General features: G+C 37.3%; 2 protein-coding genes across 2 annotated transcripts; both read left to right on the forward strand.

Annotated features, from left to right (window-relative positions):
* The first annotated feature begins 1,570 nt into the window (after positions 1-1,570).
* On the forward strand, positions 1,571-10,365 carry cplx4a (complexin 4a). The gene is made up of 3 exons (XM_084745853.1): positions 1,571-2,031; positions 4,723-4,810; positions 9,227-10,365. The coding sequence occupies exons 1-3, from the start codon at positions 1,868-1,870 to the stop codon at positions 9,452-9,454; spliced, it is 480 nt and encodes a 159-aa protein (XP_084601979.1). The 5' UTR covers positions 1,571-1,867; the 3' UTR covers positions 9,455-10,365.
* A 4,056-nt stretch (positions 10,366-14,421) lies between these two features.
* On the forward strand, positions 14,422-17,821 carry rax (retina and anterior neural fold homeobox). The gene is made up of 3 exons (XM_084745783.1): positions 14,422-14,961; positions 15,353-15,588; positions 17,015-17,821. The coding sequence occupies exons 1-3, from the start codon at positions 14,706-14,708 to the stop codon at positions 17,468-17,470; spliced, it is 948 nt and encodes a 315-aa protein (XP_084601909.1). The 5' UTR covers positions 14,422-14,705; the 3' UTR covers positions 17,471-17,821.
* Positions 17,822-19,130: the final 1,309 nt, after the last annotated feature.

A 19,130-nucleotide genomic window follows, 5' to 3' on the forward strand; every position in this document is an offset into this window, starting at 1 on the left:
AACAGACCCTGTCAATAAACCTTGAGAGTTCATTTGTGCATAAATGAACATTCTTGACCATTTTTACTGCTATTTCTGCATCAACTTATCTGATCTTGTCACATTATTGAAAACATACATGTTAAAGGGATAGTTCACTGAAAAATGAAAATTCAGTCATTATCTACTCACCCTCATGTCGATTGAAGGTTGGGTTTAGTTTTTTAGTCCACAAAACACTGCTGTAGGTTGTGCACACCATGTGTTGAGGCTATCGGTCCTCTGCAGCGGCTGTCGGTTCAATTCCCGCCTGTGTCACATTTGCTGTGTGTCCCACTCTCTCTCCCCCTTTCCTGTCATGTCTTCAGCTGTCCTCTCTAAAATAAAGTCAAAAAGCCCCAAAATAACCTTAGAAAAACACAGGAAAACAGTGTTGCAGAATCTCACAAACAATGGAAGTGAATGGTGACCAGTTTTTATAAAATGCCTCCATACCGCTCATCTGGTGTAATCCAAGTTTTTAGCCTGAATCTTCACTGTAGATCTTTAGCTTGGAGCCACATTCACCTGCACGCTGTCTGAACTCGGTGTGTGTGGTGTGACGTGGTGCATGTCGGGACTTTTGGAGACTTAGATTATGCCAGACGGTACAGAGAGTATGGAAGCATTTTATGTTTTTTTCCCCTCAGTTGTTTTTACACACACCTGTGTCTCTTTGTCCAAGAGCTTCAACAGCAGGTAAAGAGGAGATGGCGGTGGACTTCAGACAGTTCATAAAACTTAGTTCAGCTGAAAACAGAGAGAGAGAGAGAGAGAGAGAGAGAGAGAGAGAGGTATTAAAACTACAGTATGAGGATGTGGAAAAATAATTTATAATTAATTATATGCCAATATTAAATCATTTTGTTGCTTTGCAGGTACAATAACTGCATGTTGCATTGCCAATGAATATTACATTCGAAAGAGAAACAATTGCCCGATTTAATGTGACTTCCGGTATAAGCCACGCCCACTTCTGGTCATCTTTACAAATACAGGCACAGACACAGATTATTTTTGTTGGTTTCTGCAGATACAGATACAAATGATCTCTGTGCACTTCCACTTAAAATATTACAGGACATATTTGGCTGCAGACGAGCCTTTCTGAGATGTTCGAGCGCTCAACAGCACTGAGGTAATCTACGGGTCCTTCGGCGGGCTTGCAGATAGTGATGCAGTGAAATGAAACGAGAGCCGTCTCCTCCTCCTCCACCTCTCATCCTCCTGTCAATCATCCCCGTTCTGAACAATAGCACGGCATGAACGACGGCTCCACTGGGGGATAAACAAGACTCTAATCCCGCTCCTCTCTCCCTCCACTCTGCTTGGTCTCAGCAGTATAAGCTGCACACGGGCCGGCCCTCACTTTACTAATATGATTAAGCACCAGTGGGCGGAAGCAGCATATGTGTGGCCCTCAAACTGAGGACACCCGTCTCCAAAACCACTTTTTATGATGAGTGCTGCACCTCGTTCTCCCAAAGAACATGTCGAAGTGTCAAAATTAATAAAGAGGAACATCTCCAAAGGTCTGCACAATTTAAAAATAGAGGGAAAACAGGCCATCTGCCTCTTAGCATAGTGGAGCAGGGAGGATTAAATCCAGATTATGGACGAGGCAAAACGTTGTGTGTGTGTGTGTTAGTGTGTGTGTTTGTGTCTGTTGCTGGTCGTCAGTGTGTCCTTGGCTCCATAGTGAAGCAGCAGGTTAGCTAGAGAGCTACCACTGGATTTGACAGCTATAGGAAGGCGAACCGGAGGGCGCCATTAAGGGGAGAAGCGTTGTGTCTTTTTAATCAGCAAAAATATTTTCATCCTCGCCGAGTAAACAGTCGCACAACTCAAGATGGCTTTCTTGATCAAGAGCATGATTGGGAACCCCCTGTCAGGAATGGGTCTCGGTGGTGGAGGCGACAAAGAAGAGGAGGCCACCCCCTCAGATCCAGCCAAAGCAGCAGGGATGACACGCGAGGAGTATGAAGAGTACCAGAAACAGTTGGTGGAGGAGAAGTAAGTAGTAACGCAGACTGTTCAACACTTTGTATCGATGGTTCTGGCCTATCGAAAAGCAGTATGGCTGCAGAGTTTGCAATCTGACCTTGACAAGCTGCATCACAACCCTTCACTGCTCACTTTCCCCCCTGTTTTGCACTACTTTCACCCTTATTTTTTAATCTAACCCTCCCTAAATGTAAACACTCATGCATTTATAATTTATATGAGCAAGATGTGTTTTTGAGACATGCATCTGTTGCTGAAGGTCACAGCAGAGGCACCACCAGCGTGCATCTTTTTTGTTTTTGTCCTGAATTTTCTACAAAACAATCTACCGAGGCTAAAGGTCATGCTGGACTTCGATCAATAATCTCCTGTAATCTGTTATCTGTTTCTGCATCAACAGCGTCCACACGGAACATTTTGAGGGACTTTGTAGTTCTGAACACAACTGAGTGAGCGATTGTAAGATGGCAGTTCAAAAATATGGACTTCAAGGCAGTAAATGTGGCAGCATTTCAGATAAAACACTAACAATCAAATGCAAAATTATATTTACTCCATTTTGATCGTGATTTGAGGTAGTTTATGTAGTTTGGAGTCCATATCACAGGACAGTTTTCTGCAGTATAAACACAGCAGTGTTTGTAAAGCATTTTTATTGTCACTCTTATATTATTTGGTATGCAATATCTAATTTATTTGTGTAAAGACTTTTAAAATTCTGCAGTAATATGAGCAGCAGGTATCTTGGTTTTGTCCAGCAGTGCATCATTGTCAGTTTGTCTTGTGCAAAGGTCCAGTTTCTTTCACTAAAGCAGACATTTAGGTAATAAAATATACACTTAACAACACTGTGATCGTCCATTTTGAAGAAAGAATGCAAAAATATTTTCATATAAAATTTGATAAAGTCAGAATTTTTTGTTGTTTTTTTGTGACACGGAGTAGATTTTGCAGCATCAAGCAGATCCAGTCAGCCTGCATTACATAATAAGATTAATCCAGCCTCGCCCCACTCTTATGTTTAGGAAATGACTTTTTTTTTTTAAAGACAACGTAAAATGACAACAGTGTCCATGATTGTAGATTTCTAGACACATATTCAGATCTACAGAGAAAAATCCTGATCCTACCAAAGGACAGAACATAAAAGACTCAGTGTTCTTCCTAAAAACTGTACATGTATCTGTATAATCTGTCCAGCCGGCGGGAACATTTGAACAAATATATACAGGACTTTGTTGATGGCTTGTTGGATGCCTCTCTGTCCACTGTGTTGTTGTTTCATTACAGTTCAAGTTGCGGCATCTTGGCTTGATTGCAAATCTGCTTGACTCAGTCTGGTCTAATAATCTCTTCTTTAATTGGCTGAGGGAAAGTACGTGAGTGGCGCCTTGAAAATGAAGGAATATACAGGGTCTCAAACAGTGCAGGTGACTGGAAAACTGGACTTTATCACTTAAATAAACAAGCTATGAAAAACTAGAACAACTGGTGAAATGTCATTTTCCAATGGCCCACACTGTTACTAACTCTTCAGTCACAATAAAATCTGATTTAATGTCTAACACAGAATATATTTTCTATTCCATGAATCTAACGGATGTAAACTAACAATGGAGTCGCTGAAAGTTATTACATTACCAAGGCAAATAAATTAAGTGGCATGCACTATATATTTCAGGATTAATTAGATCTTTTCCAAAAGGGATCGATCTATGTTTTTTTTTGTTTAAGGGTTGATTATTAGTAATCAAGTAGACTGATAACCAATATTTTGGACCAATATACAGTGGCAGTAAAAAGGAAAAGCTTAGTTGAAAATTTTTTATAATTTTAATTTTATAATTCCACTCCACAACATTTCTGAGGCAAATAATGTACTTTTTAATCCACTAAGCTACATTTATTTCTTATCTTTAGTCACTTTGCAGATTCAGCTTATTAATAAAAAATATAAACTATTATTAACAATTATGGTCTTATTATAAATTAAGATAACCAGCAGTACAAGTATGTGAATTAAAAGATTAAACTAATTTTAAAAATGAAGAACATCAAAACTGATCATTTGTCCACCCCCATTTTCTAAAACTTTTGGATGTTTCCGCCAGTTTTGGGAAGTTAATAACAGTCAATCTTGAATGAAAAGCCAATGAAGACTCACCCTTATTTTCTGAATAAACTGAATATTAATTGGTTAATTTGGTTAATTTTTTTTTCCTGCAGACATGAACTCCTGCTTTGATAATATTCAGGTGAATTGGATGATGCTGGGTTGAACTGTCTCTCTGTTGTTTATCTGATTGGGTTGGTGTGTGTGTGTGTGTGTGTGTGTGTGTGTGTGTGTGTGTGTGTGTGTGTGTGTGTGTGTGTGTGTGTGTGTGTGTGCGCGCGCCATGCTGGATTAAGAAACAGTGAAAGCAAAACAAACTGAGCCACTGGGGGGAAAACTAGTTTTCATTAAAAACCAAAAATGCTGAAAAATCTATTATGCTGCTCTTCTTGAGCCGTTTATGCACCGAAGACAAACAACAGCTCAGATACAAACACATTTTGTCTTGCAGCTGCTGTTTTCTTGCAGCTTTATTCTTTGTATTTTCCAGAAAATAGATTAAAAGAAATAATATTTTTTTTACCTGGGATGGTCTAGAGAACAATACAGGTCAAACTGTGTTAATTATATTTTTATTTCTATTCCAGGATGGAGAGAGATGCAGATTTCTTACACAAGAAGGCAGAGAGGGCAACACTCAGGGTGTGCCTCAGAGAAAAATACAGGCTGCCAAAGGTAAAGATTGTTTATCCTTATCCCTTTTAATATTATATATTAATAAATCTTCCTCTGTAGGAACACAAAGTCATACTGGTCTAGGCAGACGGCCGCTCACCCTGAGCCTGGTTCTTCTTCAGGTTTCCGCCTGGTAAAGGGGATTTTTTTTCCTCACCACTGTTTGCCAAGTGCTTGATCATGGGAAAAGAATACAGTCTAGACCTGCTCTATATGAAAAATCCCCTGTTATAACTTTTGATTTGATACCAAATAAATAAAATTGATTTCACTTGAGTCTAATTATTTTTAAGGTAACATTTCACTTTAACCCCCCTATTTAGCATTTATAAGTACAATATAAAGTGGAATAAATGTCTATAACATGTTTATTAATGTAGAGTATTGTTAGCTATTATACTTTAACCTATGAAGGCATAACTTTTATTATTACAACTGTGTTTTATTATATTGTCATTCATATGATAATGTTTATACACCAGGATCCACTGACTCTTCCTAAGTCCCGCCTCTTTTTGCTCTGTGCTCCAATAAAAGTTGAGCAAGCTTAGTACCCAGCAGAACCTCAGTTAACGTTCTCCTTCTCTGTTTCCTGTACTTATATATGTTATGTGCTCAGCTCGTCTATGGCTAATGTTAACAAAATGCTAGCTAACTAGCTAGCTGATCGGCACAAATCATTAGCCAGCTATTTAGCTAGTGTTTTGCAAGCATTAGCCATTATATGTAACTAGCTATAATAGCTAATTGGTGAAGATTAGCTAACTGGTTAGCTAGTGTCTTGCTAACATTAACTAACTTAAGATAAAGAGGAAAGAACGAAGTTGATTGAGGTTCCGCAGGGTACCAAGCTTGCTCACCAAAAAGGGGCGGGACTTATGGATCAGTTGTTTAAGAGAATATCATCAACCGTATTATAGCGTGTTATAAGCATTTTTAAAGATTGAGTGTGTAGCAATTAGTGGTATCTAGCAATGAGCTTGCAGATTGCAAACACCTCGTCTCACTCTTTCCTTCCAAGCATGTCAGTGAAAATACAGTGGCTGCGAAATATGAAAAAAAAAAAAAAAAAAACATGAAAGGCCCACTCTAGAGCCAGTGTTTGGTTTGTCTGCTCAGGGATACTGTAGAAACAACTCATTCTGAGGCAGAGAAAAAACAATGAATTTTATTTTCAGTTGATTATACACTAATATATTCCATTTCTGCCATATTCTGGCAATGATTACAGCTAAATATCCCACACTGGACCTTTAAATGTGTATATAGTGCTAAATAGGGGGTGTTAAAGTAAAGTGTTGACCTTGTTTCCATCTTTTAATTAGAATTGGTAATTATAATTACCAGTCCTCATTAAATGGATTTTATGGTGTCCTGACTGTGCAGGTTGAGCAGCAAATAGCTGCTTCATGGTTCAGGTTATCTTCATCTAACAGCAGAACTTGGCAGCTGCGGCTTGGATGACAGGAGGTGGAGGCCATGCCAATAGATTAGTGAGAAAGACGTTCAGCCAGCGTCCTGGAGACATTAGCCTACAGTATGTGTCCCATATTGCGCCCTGAGTCTTACAAAGCCAAATGCCGCTGAACAGGTGTTCCAGGATCAGTAGGGAGCACCGTCCAGTGTCAACTGGCCTTAAGAAAGAGCAACATCTACCTTAGTGGACGTAAACGAAGCAATCACACGATTTTAAAGGACCGTTAAAGAAAAATAAGCTGAAATGGAGGGACAGCAAAAGGTATGTTGGGATTTTATTTAATACCAATATCTTTAAATCCTATAAACAATAATAAAATAATAATAAAACTTGCTTGTGATGAACTTGTTTATGGCAAAAGAGAAGAATCACTCTCCAGTGCAGCTTTTCTGATACTGTGATTTTTATTTATCTGAATGCACTGATGACCTTGACTGCTGGAGGCGTTTCTAACAGACGCTTTATTGTTAAGTTTCCTGCTTTAAACAAAGGCTTCATTTCTTTTCACTCTTTGTCTTTTAAATTGAACCCACACATATATGATTAGGACAATGGCAGGAGGAGGCTATACATATAAATCTAATTAATTTCCATAAATGATGTTTACATTGCATGCCAGCTCGAAAAAGAACAAGAGAGAGTGAAGTGACGTGTCTTTATTAGAGCTGAAATCTGCATTTTAAATGGATTGACGAGAACAATAAGGCACCTAAAAGGATCCTGTTCTGCTGATTATTTTCATTAAAAGTACACATACATGCTCTCAAGTAGGAATTGTAAAGAATAAATATATTTTTTTAATGATACAAGTGTACAATTTGAGTAGAAACAGGATGTTGGTGCTGTTAGTCTAATGGAATTAAGAGTCCCGTGCAAACGCTATGGAAGATATCTTTAGACTATCGTTGGGATGTGGACAGGAAAGGCTAAGGCAAGGCTGAGATAATCCCTCAGACTGACGTTTAAAGTGGTCACAGTGGTACCTATTGCATGACTATTCCAGATACTACGTGATTAGATTGTTGTATAGGCTTTAAATTGAGTTTTGTGTGTGTATGTACACGTCACATGAGGAAGCAAGTCTCACGAGTCACAAAAAAGCAGAAAACACCGACGGCAGAGCAGAATATCCTCGAGTGCAGCTACTTGAATGCGGATTAAGACGACAGATCCTCAAACTCATCTGCTTGTTTGTTTTGTCTTTGATTGTTTTTTGCATATAATTTGATTTCAAACCCAAAAATCACTAAATGTACTGGATTTTTAAGTTTTAAATGTGTTAGATCAGAATTAAAGTAAAATCAAAGGGGGACAGTATAATTGAAAGGGTTGGGTAGTAATGGATTAATTGGGATTATGTAATCAGATTATATAAAAAGTAACTATAATCAGCCCAGAGTGAAAAAATGTGTAATTAGATTATAATAATAAAAACAACTTTCTTTAAATGATTTACATGGTAGACTCAGATTAAAACATTTCCAGAGTCTGACAAGTAAAATCAGTTTAATCAGATCAAAAATGAAGCAGAAGATGGAATAAACTCTCCCAAAACAATAAAGATCAATAGTATAATAAAACAAACAATAATAAAAAGTTACATTTAGTTACATTGTCAAGGATTACTTGATGGGAGAAAAATTAACCCTGTGCAAAATATTTCTCATTTCATTTGCATTGAAAATGTGATATGATATGATATTGATAATGATATTTTTACAGAAAAAAAAAAATATTTGTGGAACTCACTTTTTCGTGGCTTCATCCATTTTTTCAGTACAAGATGCAACATTTCTTGTGTTTAATTTTGAAGTAATCCAAATTAGTGGTAAGAATAGAGAAGCATGTAGCTCTTTCTTTCTACATTTGTATTTATTTAGCTATTTAAATATTTGAAATAAATAAATCAAATCAAAAGTAAACCACAATGATGAATAAAGTAATCTGACCTGATAAGTAATCAATAAGGCGTTTGTCAAATCTCAGGGTAGCAGTAGGATGATATGCTGCAGCGTACGTTGCGGAAATCAGGCCGGCAGACAGCATGTTAATCCTGTAAAGAGCCTTTAAGTCAGCCTCTAGGTTGTTTACTCGGGATGCACCTGCATCTGAATACGATATTCAGGAAAACAAAAATGATGCAACAGAAACAGATATTTTTATTGTCCGACGTTGCTTGTTATTATTCAGACAAGGCGACCTCAGCAGACTTAGAAATATCCTTCAGTTGACTGGAATTATCTTGGTGGATTAAATGAGTGATTGGTTACAGTTGATGCAACTTTTTTTTATGTACTTTTGTATCTTTACTGCAGAGTTTCTCTTTAAAATTCAAAACAGAATCTGTTGTTTTATTAAACTTTTTTTTATTTTCAGATTTTTCAATATCCCCATGTTAAAGAAGAAGCAGCTGTGGGCTTCAGACAGTTCATAATTTTTGTATTTTTAACCTAATATTCACTGGCGATGCAACTTCTGCACCTACAAAGCATTACCATGATTTAATATTGATATATAATTAATTATGAAATATTTCCACACCCTCATTCTGTGCTTTTATCTCTCTCTGTCTTTGGTTTTAGCTAAACTAAGTTTTAACACTTCTGCTAAAAAAAGAAATATCAACACAGCTACAGAGACAGAGTGCTTCTGTGGATACTTTAACACAATCAATAAACAGTCTTTGTTATATTGCTGGAAAACAAGATGTCAAAATGTCATCCCTAGAGTCTATATGCTATAAATTAAAAAAAAATGCTATAAATCTAAAAAAAAAAGCCACAGTGTAATGAACTACCACCTGTTGCAGCTCTCTAAAAAATAAACTTCTGTGATTTGTTTCGTGTTCTCAAGATTTTGCGCATCAAACACGGACCATCGTGGTACCCGAGTGTTGGTGTTTCTGGACACTTACCATGTTTCTCTGTTGTCCTCTGCAGAGCGAGCAGGATGAGAACATGATCGAGATGGCCGGGGACGACGTGGACGTGCCCGAGGAGCTGCTGAAGATGGTGGACGAGGACGCCACGGAGGAGGAGGGCAAGGACTCCATCATGGGCCAGATTCAGAACTTGCAGAACATGGACATGGACCAGCTGAAGGAGAAGGCCTCGGCCACCGTCACCGAGCTGAAGAGCAAAGCAGAGGAGAAGTGCTCCGTCATGTGAACGGCCAGAGGGGTCGTCTGCGCATGAATGATGAAGAAGAAGAGGAGGAGAAGGGAAGAAGACAAGAAAATTCATTTCAACACTTTCTGGGAATCTGCAGAGGAAGCAGCGTTAATAAGTCTGGCATCTGTACAAAATATTCTCTTTTATTATAAAAAATGAAGCCTGGCCACACCAGTCTGCACATACTGAAGGATATAAGTTGCCCTGTTATCTTGTCACTGAATGGATAGTAATTTGCAACATATCATCGCAATAAACTAAAAGTAATACTTAAAATCTTTCCCCCATGGCCATTTTCTTTAGATAAATTATGTAGAAAAATGATTTTTCCAGCCAAATATAGCTTTTTACAGTCACAGGCCACAAAACATTATAAAAAATTATGATTATTTGTGATATAATGTTCACCTTTTTCTCAGTTTGTTGTAAAATGAGACAATAAAGTCTCTAAAAGTGTGATTTTCAGTCAAATAAAATAACAATTTACCAAGAAAAAACCTTACTTAAGTTAAAACTTCAATCCTGTCTGAGTGTTTCAACGTTCCTTTTGGTTTGCTTGTTATTCTAGATTTCTTTTTTTTGTATGTGGTGTTTAAATTAATTATATTTAGATTTTTTTGTTTGTTTTTTTAGGTGTCATTACAGAGCAGACAATCTTCATAAGTCTTGACATGTTGATTTACCTTTAATATGTCCATGTACACATTTTAATCGTAATACAAAGGTTGAGCCTGAAACATTTGCAGAGACATTTGCAGATTTGCACAAATCATCACTTTAAAAATATTTATTTATTCCATAAAAAGTATAAACAATGTACATAAACACTGACGAATATATATGGAAGTACTTCAAACTAAGAAAACAAATGTACTGTTCAAATAAAGATGTATATTGAATACATAAAATGTGTGTGAGTCAATTATTATTCATTTAAACTACCAAGGATCCTGATTTTGGAAGAAGACACCTTGTTATACCTATTAAATGTATTAAATTTCTCATTTTAAATCCTCAGAAGCTTTTAAAACTGTCAGCCCTACAGATATTAAGTTGTGTAACGATTAAACATTTGAGATTAACTGCAATTAATCCCATCTACCTGAATCAGGGTTAATGCAGTGAATAAAGAAAAAAGGTCTTAATTTAATTGGGCATTATCCAAACACTTGTTAGGGACGATTAGGCAGAACGGGGGTCGGGGGGGAGGAAGGAATCCTCAACATTTAGAGGAGTTTCACATGAACACAAGTTTAAACGGCTGTGGATTTATAAAGTCTGGAGATTAACATCTAATAGGATCAGCAGAGCCAAGGTTGTCAGCCTGTGCCCCCGCTCTCCCTCTCTCTCTCTCTCTCTCTCTCTCTCTCTCTCTCTCTCCTTATCTCTCCGTCTCCGTCCAGATGAGAATACAACAGGACAAACTGGAGCCCTGCAATAGCAGATATCTCATTTTTCTTTTTATTGTCAAAGGAAGTTGAGGCAATAGACCTTTTGACAGGAAATAGTAGGGTAAGAACAGTGTTACCAACCATACTAATTAAGGTTTCTTTACATTGAGGTCAAACAGAGTCAGGGTGGTGCTGTTGCTCACTGGAAAGGCTCTGAAGGGTTTCTTTGTTAAGTAAGAAAAAAACTGAGTCTCATCTTCTCAATAAACCTCGTCCTCTGGAATATTTACATGTCTGTACATATCAAATAGGTACCAGCACAGAGTACTGATTCCTAACCAGGACTAGCAGGCTACTTGTACCCCGGGGGATACTACTGCAGTCGTCGGCAGTACTTGAAAATAGTAGGCGCAAAGACAGCAAAGATAAATTCTTGTGGAAAGAGTCTCCGGAAGAGGGAAGGTGGGTGTGGCTGTTAGCAAGTCCCTGTGTGTGTGTGTGTGTGTGTGTGTGTGTGTGTGTGTGTGTAGTGTTTTGGGGTGCAAGGATCAGGTTTTAGCAACTTAGTGTAACATTCAAGTCCCTTTAAGGCTAATTTAAGTCTCCTCTATGTAACACAAATAGATACGCCTGTTTCAAACGCTGTAACCGCCACTAACACACATTTGCATGTGTCCCTCATGGATGTTAAACGATACGTCCACTAGAGGGCGTCGCTCTGAGTCAAACATTTCCCAAAAGACAAAGAAGAAGAGTCAAATGTTTAACAATAAACATGGGGATGCTGCAGGAGGTTGTAATAACGTATCTCTGGAGAAAGAGACAAAAGCCGAGGCAGCGTTGTAGACAGCGGTGCGGCCATTACATCTCGACATGTGAACAGAGAATTAATTTCATCAACTGACTGATGACAAAAGGATTTCTAAAACTTCTTTGTTGTTTTCGCTGGTTGTGTCTTGCTTGAACTGGTAACACTGCCCCATGAGGCACTACTCTGTTTCATCCGTATCGGTAAGCTTTCAAAAAAACATGCACAAATATGGATAAAATTAAGTTCATGTCCATGTCTAACATTTACAATGAATGAGCCTTTAAATTAATATTCAAATATTTTGGGATGTAAACTTATTTGCTTTCTTGCTAAGACTTAGACAAGTAGATAGAAAAAGAAAGAGCTTGCCTGGCTTTGTGTGAAGGGAACATAATGCAGCCAACAGCAGCTCTGAAGCTTACTAACTAATTAACACATTACAGCACATGACAGCACATAAAACCCAAACATTTTTACACTTAGTTCTTTGTACGCAAATTAAACCTCACTTTCCAGACTTTATGCTAAGCTAAGCTAACCAGCTTCATGTTTGCAAGAGTGGCATCAATCTACTAATCTACCTCTCAGCGTGGTTGCCGAAATGTTTCACTAATGCTAAAAAAAAAATATTTTCTTGTTTAAATTCAGATGATCAGAGTAGATTAAGCTAAGAGTCATAATCTATCTCAGACTTGGAGAAGTTGTTTGGATTGAAGGACAAAGACTTTACGTTTGAGTCAACATCATTTTATCCTCATACTTTTTGAAAAGTTCAAGAAACCTGCCAGATATTTCCTGTCTCTTCATCTGTATTGTGTTATTGTGAACACTGGAGGTTATTATACTGACGCAGAAGCTTCATTCAATTTGTGCGCCTGTGACTTTTCAAGGCTAAATGATGTCTGAGCATTGAGCTAATGAGAAAGAAACTGAACTCTCAGCTTTTTCTACGGGTCAAAACATTATTAACATTTAACAATAAAACCAAATCACTTCACGGTCACAATATTCAACTGAAGAATCTATTATCATGCTCTGTATGTGGTCCATAAAATATAATCAGACCTCTTCCCATGCAAACACAAGAAAACAAGACACACTGTAAGAAATCATACAGCGTAATCAACTAGTCTTATCTCACTAATTTAAATACATAAGATTTAGATGTTTAATTAAACTTAAAACATCTAGCTCTTTGAAGAACTGACTTTTTAAACTGAGAAAATGTGGAAAAAAATCCAATGTGCTTGTAATCAGAATGACTAAAGACTTATTGGTTCAATTTAATATCTTAAACTTATTGTTACTTACTTGTTTTCTCAAGTATAAATAAATTCATTTCAAGTTTATCTGACAAGAAGTTTATTGGTTTTGAATCATTACAAAATTAACTTGTCTTTTCAAATTCAGTCAACTTAAATTTTTTGAGGCAGCTCTGTACACTAACTTTTTAAAGTTAAAACATACAGTGCAGCACTGTAAAAACAAAAAAGTTGAGAAAATACAAAACTTCAGGGCAACTTACTTCAATACTTTTTGTAGCTAAATTCAAACTTTTAAGTTTTGAAAAGGTTTTACCAACTGATTAAGTTTTGTTGAGATAACTTGCTGTTCTTCTTTAGACAAACTTGAATCTTTAAGTTTTAGGTATTTCAAAAAATTGTTGAGTAAACTTATTAAACTGAAAGTGAATAATGGCTAATAATTTATTATTTTCAAGCACCCAAATAATGACAAACTTAAATTTTGGTGAGGGTTTAAAACTAAATGATTGAAGTTTATATAAAGAAGAAAAGTACAGCATCTTAATAAAAGATTATAGTTTGGCAAAACTTTGTTTGGTTCATCTAAAAAAATAGGTGTTTGATTCAAAGCTCAAAAATCTGATAAAGTTCCTTTGAAATTATGGATTTTCTCACGTTTATTTTATTGATCGATTTATTTATTTAAGTTTAGCTGTATGAACAGCTTTGCACATGCTTTCCTCACAATTTGCTGGGCTAATTAAAACAGTGCTCAGTTAGCAGCATCCCTCTGACCCCCCCTCTGCTCTCAGGCAAACAAAGGATAAGGTCACCTTCTGTAATTAGGAAAAGCTAAATAGTTTTAGGGGTTTTAACTCTTTTGAGTAAAATAATGTAATCCCCTTAAGCAGGATTACCACACTGCTGTCAATCTTTGTTTGCTGTTAAGTGGTTATAGCCCAAATTTGTTATTGTTTGGGCTTTGTTACCCTCTTTGACTCAACACCTACAGGAAACTGGTTAAAGAAACTCCTCATAGTTTAAGTTTATTTCTCATTAATGCATGATTTAATTAATTCCTAATGAGCCTATAAAATTATTTAAGTATCTTCTATTCAACATGTGTCAGGAGGTGCATGGTTTTTTTTTTTCCTTTAGGTCAATAAAACAAATAATTATTCAACTAAATTTGGTTTGGCAACAATATCTTGACGCTTTGATTAAATATTAAGCTGTCATCTTGCAATCCGTGTCCTGCCCAGAAATCTTGTAATTATGATTTTGTTGTACCTTAATCTGTGCGCCTAATCTTCCTCTTTTTTACACAGACTGACATGAACATGACATCTGGAGGAGTGGAAAGATGGTTTTAAGATTTATGTAAGTCGGTTTAGAGCCAGCAGCACTGACTGATGCACTTGAGATGGAGGGAGGAGGAGGAGGAGGAGGAGGAGTTAGGGAGGAGGGTGTACTGTATGTGTGCGCGCTGGCTGCATGGGCGCACAGTTACCCCTAAATCCAGGAGCCAAATCCAACAGGACGTCCCCTCTCTGACGTGCAGCGGGGGTGCCGCATGAGCAGGGGGTCTTACAGCGGGGACTACTTTAAAAGCCCCCTCTGAGGATGCTCCATACCCACTGAGCAGGACGGTCTCACTGGTGTGATTCTTGTGCGCAAGTTTTCCAACTCGGCTCTGATTTGCTTTTTACAACTTCACCAAACAGAAGAGCTGCGCAAATAAGAAAATAAGTTGGAGTTTGAGTGATTTTCACCATCTTTTTTTTTTTGGACTGTGTCGACAAATGTGGCTTCTTGGATCAACTTCCCAAGTGATGATGATGGATGAGCGCCTGTCTCCCTCCTCACGCTCCGTCCAGAGCCCGGGAGACAACCCGTCCACCATCCACAGCATCGAGGCCATACTGGGATTTAAAGAGGACACCATCTTCCACAAGTCAGCCTCCACCTACAGCGTGACGGAGAAAGTCAAAGATGCTGCTGAGCGGAATGTAATCGTGACCCCGATGAAGAAAAGTCACTCCTCGGAAAGTTTTGACAGTAAGAAGACGCAGTTTTCTCCAAATTTCGGCGTCAAATCAGCCAATTTAGGCGTAAAAATACACTAAAAAAAATGCCATCCAGTATCTGTGGTGTTAAGTCTTGAAGTTTCTGAAGTTTTTAAACCTTTAGATAACGTAAATATGATACTTATTTCTCGAGAAAATCATCCAGTTGCCCATTAATTTGAGTCTGGTGTTATAATTTTTGGATTTTACGCAAATTTACTTATGTTTCAGCAGATTCTCTGACTATAAACCTCCACAAAAGATTAACAAATTAATAATTAAATACATTAATACGCTACATTACATGGAACTGTCAAAATTTGATTGTGGGGAACTTATTTTAACTTTCCCAAAACTTGAAATTTCTTGTCCTTTCTCCGCAGGTGTGTGTTGCGGCAGCAGCGCAGCTGAAGCCTCGGTGTGTCCGGACTCACCGGACAGAGACGGAAAACTGTCCGATGATGAAAACCCCAAAAAGAAACACCGTCGGAACCGGACAACTTTCACCACCTTCCAGCTTCACGAGCTGGAGCGAGCCTTTGAAAAGTCCCATTACCCCGATGTGTACAGCAGAGAGGAGCTGGCGCTCAAGGTCAACCTGCCGGAGGTCCGAGTGCAGGTGAGCGTGCCAAAAAAAAAAAAAAAAAAACATAACTATTTCGTCATTACGCACAGAAATGTTCGAGCCACACGCCTGCAGGTATTAATGATGGCTGATTAACCAATTGCATGGCTAAAAATGCATTATCTTCTCACAGAAACACGAAAAACAACTTTTATTTTTAATAAATACAACCATTATTACACAAATTTAAGAGATAAATTAGAGAAACAATGCGTAACATATTAGTTTTTATTTGATGTTTAACTTGTCATGGGATTATAAATGTAAAACTGAATTTCTGATATTCTATTATTCTCACTTACTGTTACTTAAATTGTTTAAATCAGAGAAAACGGTTCATGTTTTGTAGAACTAGACAGATATTTCATATATCAACAATATCATCTGCAGATGTATTGGCCTATCAAAGCTATATCGGTCTATATCCGTACCAGTATGTCTAAATGTGCCAATATAATTTTTTTGTTTAATCGTGAGTTATTTTTTTAATTTTTTATTTAGTTATTTATAATTATTAAAAAATATCAGTGAAAGTTTACCGTCTCCATTCTCTCACAATTTTAAACAATAAAGTTTATCCTGCCTCCATTAAATATCTGTCACATGTGATACGTTTGATAAGCACAATTGAGGGATTACTGCTACATATTTTTTCTTCTTTTTCTTTTTTGTCTCTTTAACTAATGTAATTTTTGGCATCTGCCCCAAAAGGCATCATCAGTCAGGCCCTGATGTTTTATGTTTGCAGGAACTGCTACCAGAAACAAAACAAAAAAACACAGGAGCTATTTTATTAATCTGATCTGGCAAATTTATTTTACACAATGTTTAACTTGCCTCTCCTGTGGTTTTTTTTTTATCTCAGATTCAACATTGAAAGAAGCATTAACAAATTATGTTTTTAACATCACTCATTGATTATGGGTTTACATTTAACGCCTATTTTTGGTATATCCACATTATACATTACATTAAATACAAGAGATAATTTAGAAATTTAGAGAACAAGCCGTAACATATTAGTTTAAGTCGCTCACATTAATTTGACTTGTACAGATATTTAACTTGTAATGGGGTCATAATTATACAACTGAAAGAATTTTCCTCCTTATAGCCTGTTTTTCAGAAATACCAACTTTTACATAAATTGTTTAGATCAGTGAAAACAAAGCATGTTTGGGGACATGGATTGGGTTAAAAAAAAAAAAAAAAAAAAAAAAGATATTTGCAAGAAGGCCCTTCTTGGTCAGTTTTAGGAGGAAAAATAATCATGGTTTAGGTTAAAATAACAAAATTTCTGGCTAACTTCTCCGATGTGCTGTGCTGGTTGGTGAACTGTTGCATACAGTTGCCTTTGCAGAAATATATAAATAAAGTGCAATGAGTTCTTTTGAAAAAAAATCCTCCTCTTTCTTTTCAGGTGTGGTTCCAGAATCGGCGAGCCAAGTGGCGTCGGCAGGAGAAGCTCGAGGTCAGCTCCATCAAGCTCCAGGACACCTGCTCCTCCTCCTCCTTGCTCTCCTTCAGCCGCTCTCCCACCAGCTCGCTGAGCTCCAGTCTGCAGCTCGACCCCTGGCTCTCCACCCCGATCACCACCTCCACCTCCCTGCAGTCTCTCCCGGGCTTCATCACGGGCTCGCAGGGCCTCCCGGGCACTTACACCCCTTCTCCTCCACCTTCCATGCCCTCTTCCTTGCCGGCCTCCTTCCTCAACTCCCAGGCCCTGCATGGACACAGCCCTCACCTGCCCCACATGGGCGCCATGTGCCCCCCACCCCCGGCGTACCAGTGCTCAGCTGATCCGAGGAACTCCAGTATTGCCTCTCTGAGGATGAAGGCCAAGGAACACATTCAGTCTATCGGGAAGACGTGGTGATGCTGAGCAGAGGTTAAAGATGGACATGGGAACCTTTGTTCTGAAAAAACTTTATCCTCATGCTGATGGGACTTTTATTTTGGAAATTCTACAGTCCTGGATTAGAGACATCATCGTTACTTATAAGGGTAACACTGTAAGCAGTATATAAAAATGTAATAAATGTATAATGAAGTTGTAAGCAGATATAAGTGTTCATTAATGTAGGGAAGACTGGGGGCAATTATCAATCAGTTCCTCTTATCAGAAACAAACTAGAGTGATGAATCTGACCTGCACATGCTCAGTAGGATTCTCCCTCTGCCCGGATCATTTCACTTCAGCAGAAGTTTTGAATAATAATAATAATAATAATAAAAATAATAATAATAATAATTCTGAGGTATAAAAGTTACTTTTTGGATGTGCACAGTTTTTTTTCTGCCCCCTGCTGGGCCTTGACAGTACTGCAGGTGGGCCATGAGAGGTCATTCAAAATAAATAAATAAAAGTTTTTCAAGTTTCAGTTTTACAAGATTGAAATAAGCATAAAATATTTATGATTTCTTTTGAAAAAAAAAAAGAATTGAATTGATCAAACAGACGTGGGATTTAAACTACATTATTCTCATGTGTTGGTCAGAGTTGTGATTACAGGACCACAAAATATTTTCAGATTTAAAATTGGGCTGTGGTATTCTTATTATTGGTTAAATATCTGTTAAACTATACTAATATACGTGTTACTAGCTAGCAACATGGCAGGAAGATCGAGGGCAGTTGTAGCACCGTGTTACAAACTAGTCCTCTGCAAAACTAGAAATAAACTTTTGCTTTGAAAGCATGTGAAGCCTGACATCTAAAAGAATTTGAACCATATACAAAAAAGCTTAAGTAAAACTATTGGTGAAAACATGTCAGTTCTGCTCATTACTGGACATATATATATTTCTTATATCAACAGATGACTAAGGCATTTCAAGGAGTGTACGAGCTACTATAGAAAATGTAAAAAATGTTACTAACGTCCCCATCCACCCCTATTTGTCAACAGTAATTCCTCCTGTGGGCAGCCACAAGTGAAGGCTGACGTATAAACAGAAAATGAACGACAACAAAATATAAAACACGTTTTCATAGGAGAAACTTAAAATGTCAATACAGCTCCTTACAACCCATTTATTAAATGTTTATATACTGCTTATAAATGCTAGATAAGAGGACGTAAAGTTTTACTATCTGAAAATCTGTGACACTAACTGTGAGATTCCTGTAAAATATGAAACTAATGAACACTGATGACCTGGTGTTTTTCTTGTCCTTTATTATCTCTGCTCTAAACCGTGTTTACTGTAAAGTTTTACATTCATTCAGCCCACTCAGTCTTATCCAGTGTTATGTCAACATTAGTATTTATTCTACTTTTGTAAATGGAGCAGTCTTCATTTTGATTCATGTTTCTCTGCTGGTTTTTCTTTGTCATGAAAGACATGAAATATTTTCTGTATACAATAAACTTTATATGTAAAAAAAAAAAAAAAAGTAGATTTGTCAAAAGTGTCTGTCAGAATGACTGAGAATGAAAAAAATACGGTGCAAATCAGACGTGTCTGCAATGCAGAAGGAAGCAAAATGGCATCCATGACCAATAGTTCATCTGCCAATATCACATTAAAGGAAT

The sequence above is a fragment of the Lutjanus erythropterus genome, chromosome 20 (assembly GCF_056507025.1).
Source record: "Lutjanus erythropterus isolate fLutEry1 chromosome 20, fLutEry1.hap2, whole genome shotgun sequence".
NCBI classification, from domain to species: Eukaryota; Metazoa; Chordata; class Actinopteri; order Lutjaniformes; family Lutjanidae; genus Lutjanus; species Lutjanus erythropterus.

Bases quoted from the DNA above. Each gene is read 5' to 3' on its own strand.
- rax (XM_084745783.1), top strand. From the start codon at position 14,706: ATGTGGCTTCTTGGATCAACTTCCCAAGTGATGATGATGGATGAGCGC. The intron at 14,962-15,352 runs GTAAGAAGACGC...CTTTCTCCGCAG, and splicing joins CTCCTCGGAAAGTTTTGACA to GTGTGTGTTGCGGCAGCAGC. The intron at 15,589-17,014 runs GTGAGCGTGCCA...CTTTCTTTTCAG, and splicing joins TGCCGGAGGTCCGAGTGCAG to GTGTGGTTCCAGAATCGGCG.
- cplx4a (XM_084745853.1), top strand. From the start codon at position 1,868: ATGGCTTTCTTGATCAAGAGCATGATTGGGAACCCCCTGTCAGGAATG. The intron at 2,032-4,722 runs GTAAGTAGTAAC...TTTCTATTCCAG, and splicing joins AAACAGTTGGTGGAGGAGAA to GATGGAGAGAGATGCAGATT. The intron at 4,811-9,226 runs GTAAAGATTGTT...TGTCCTCTGCAG, and splicing joins AAAAATACAGGCTGCCAAAG to AGCGAGCAGGATGAGAACAT.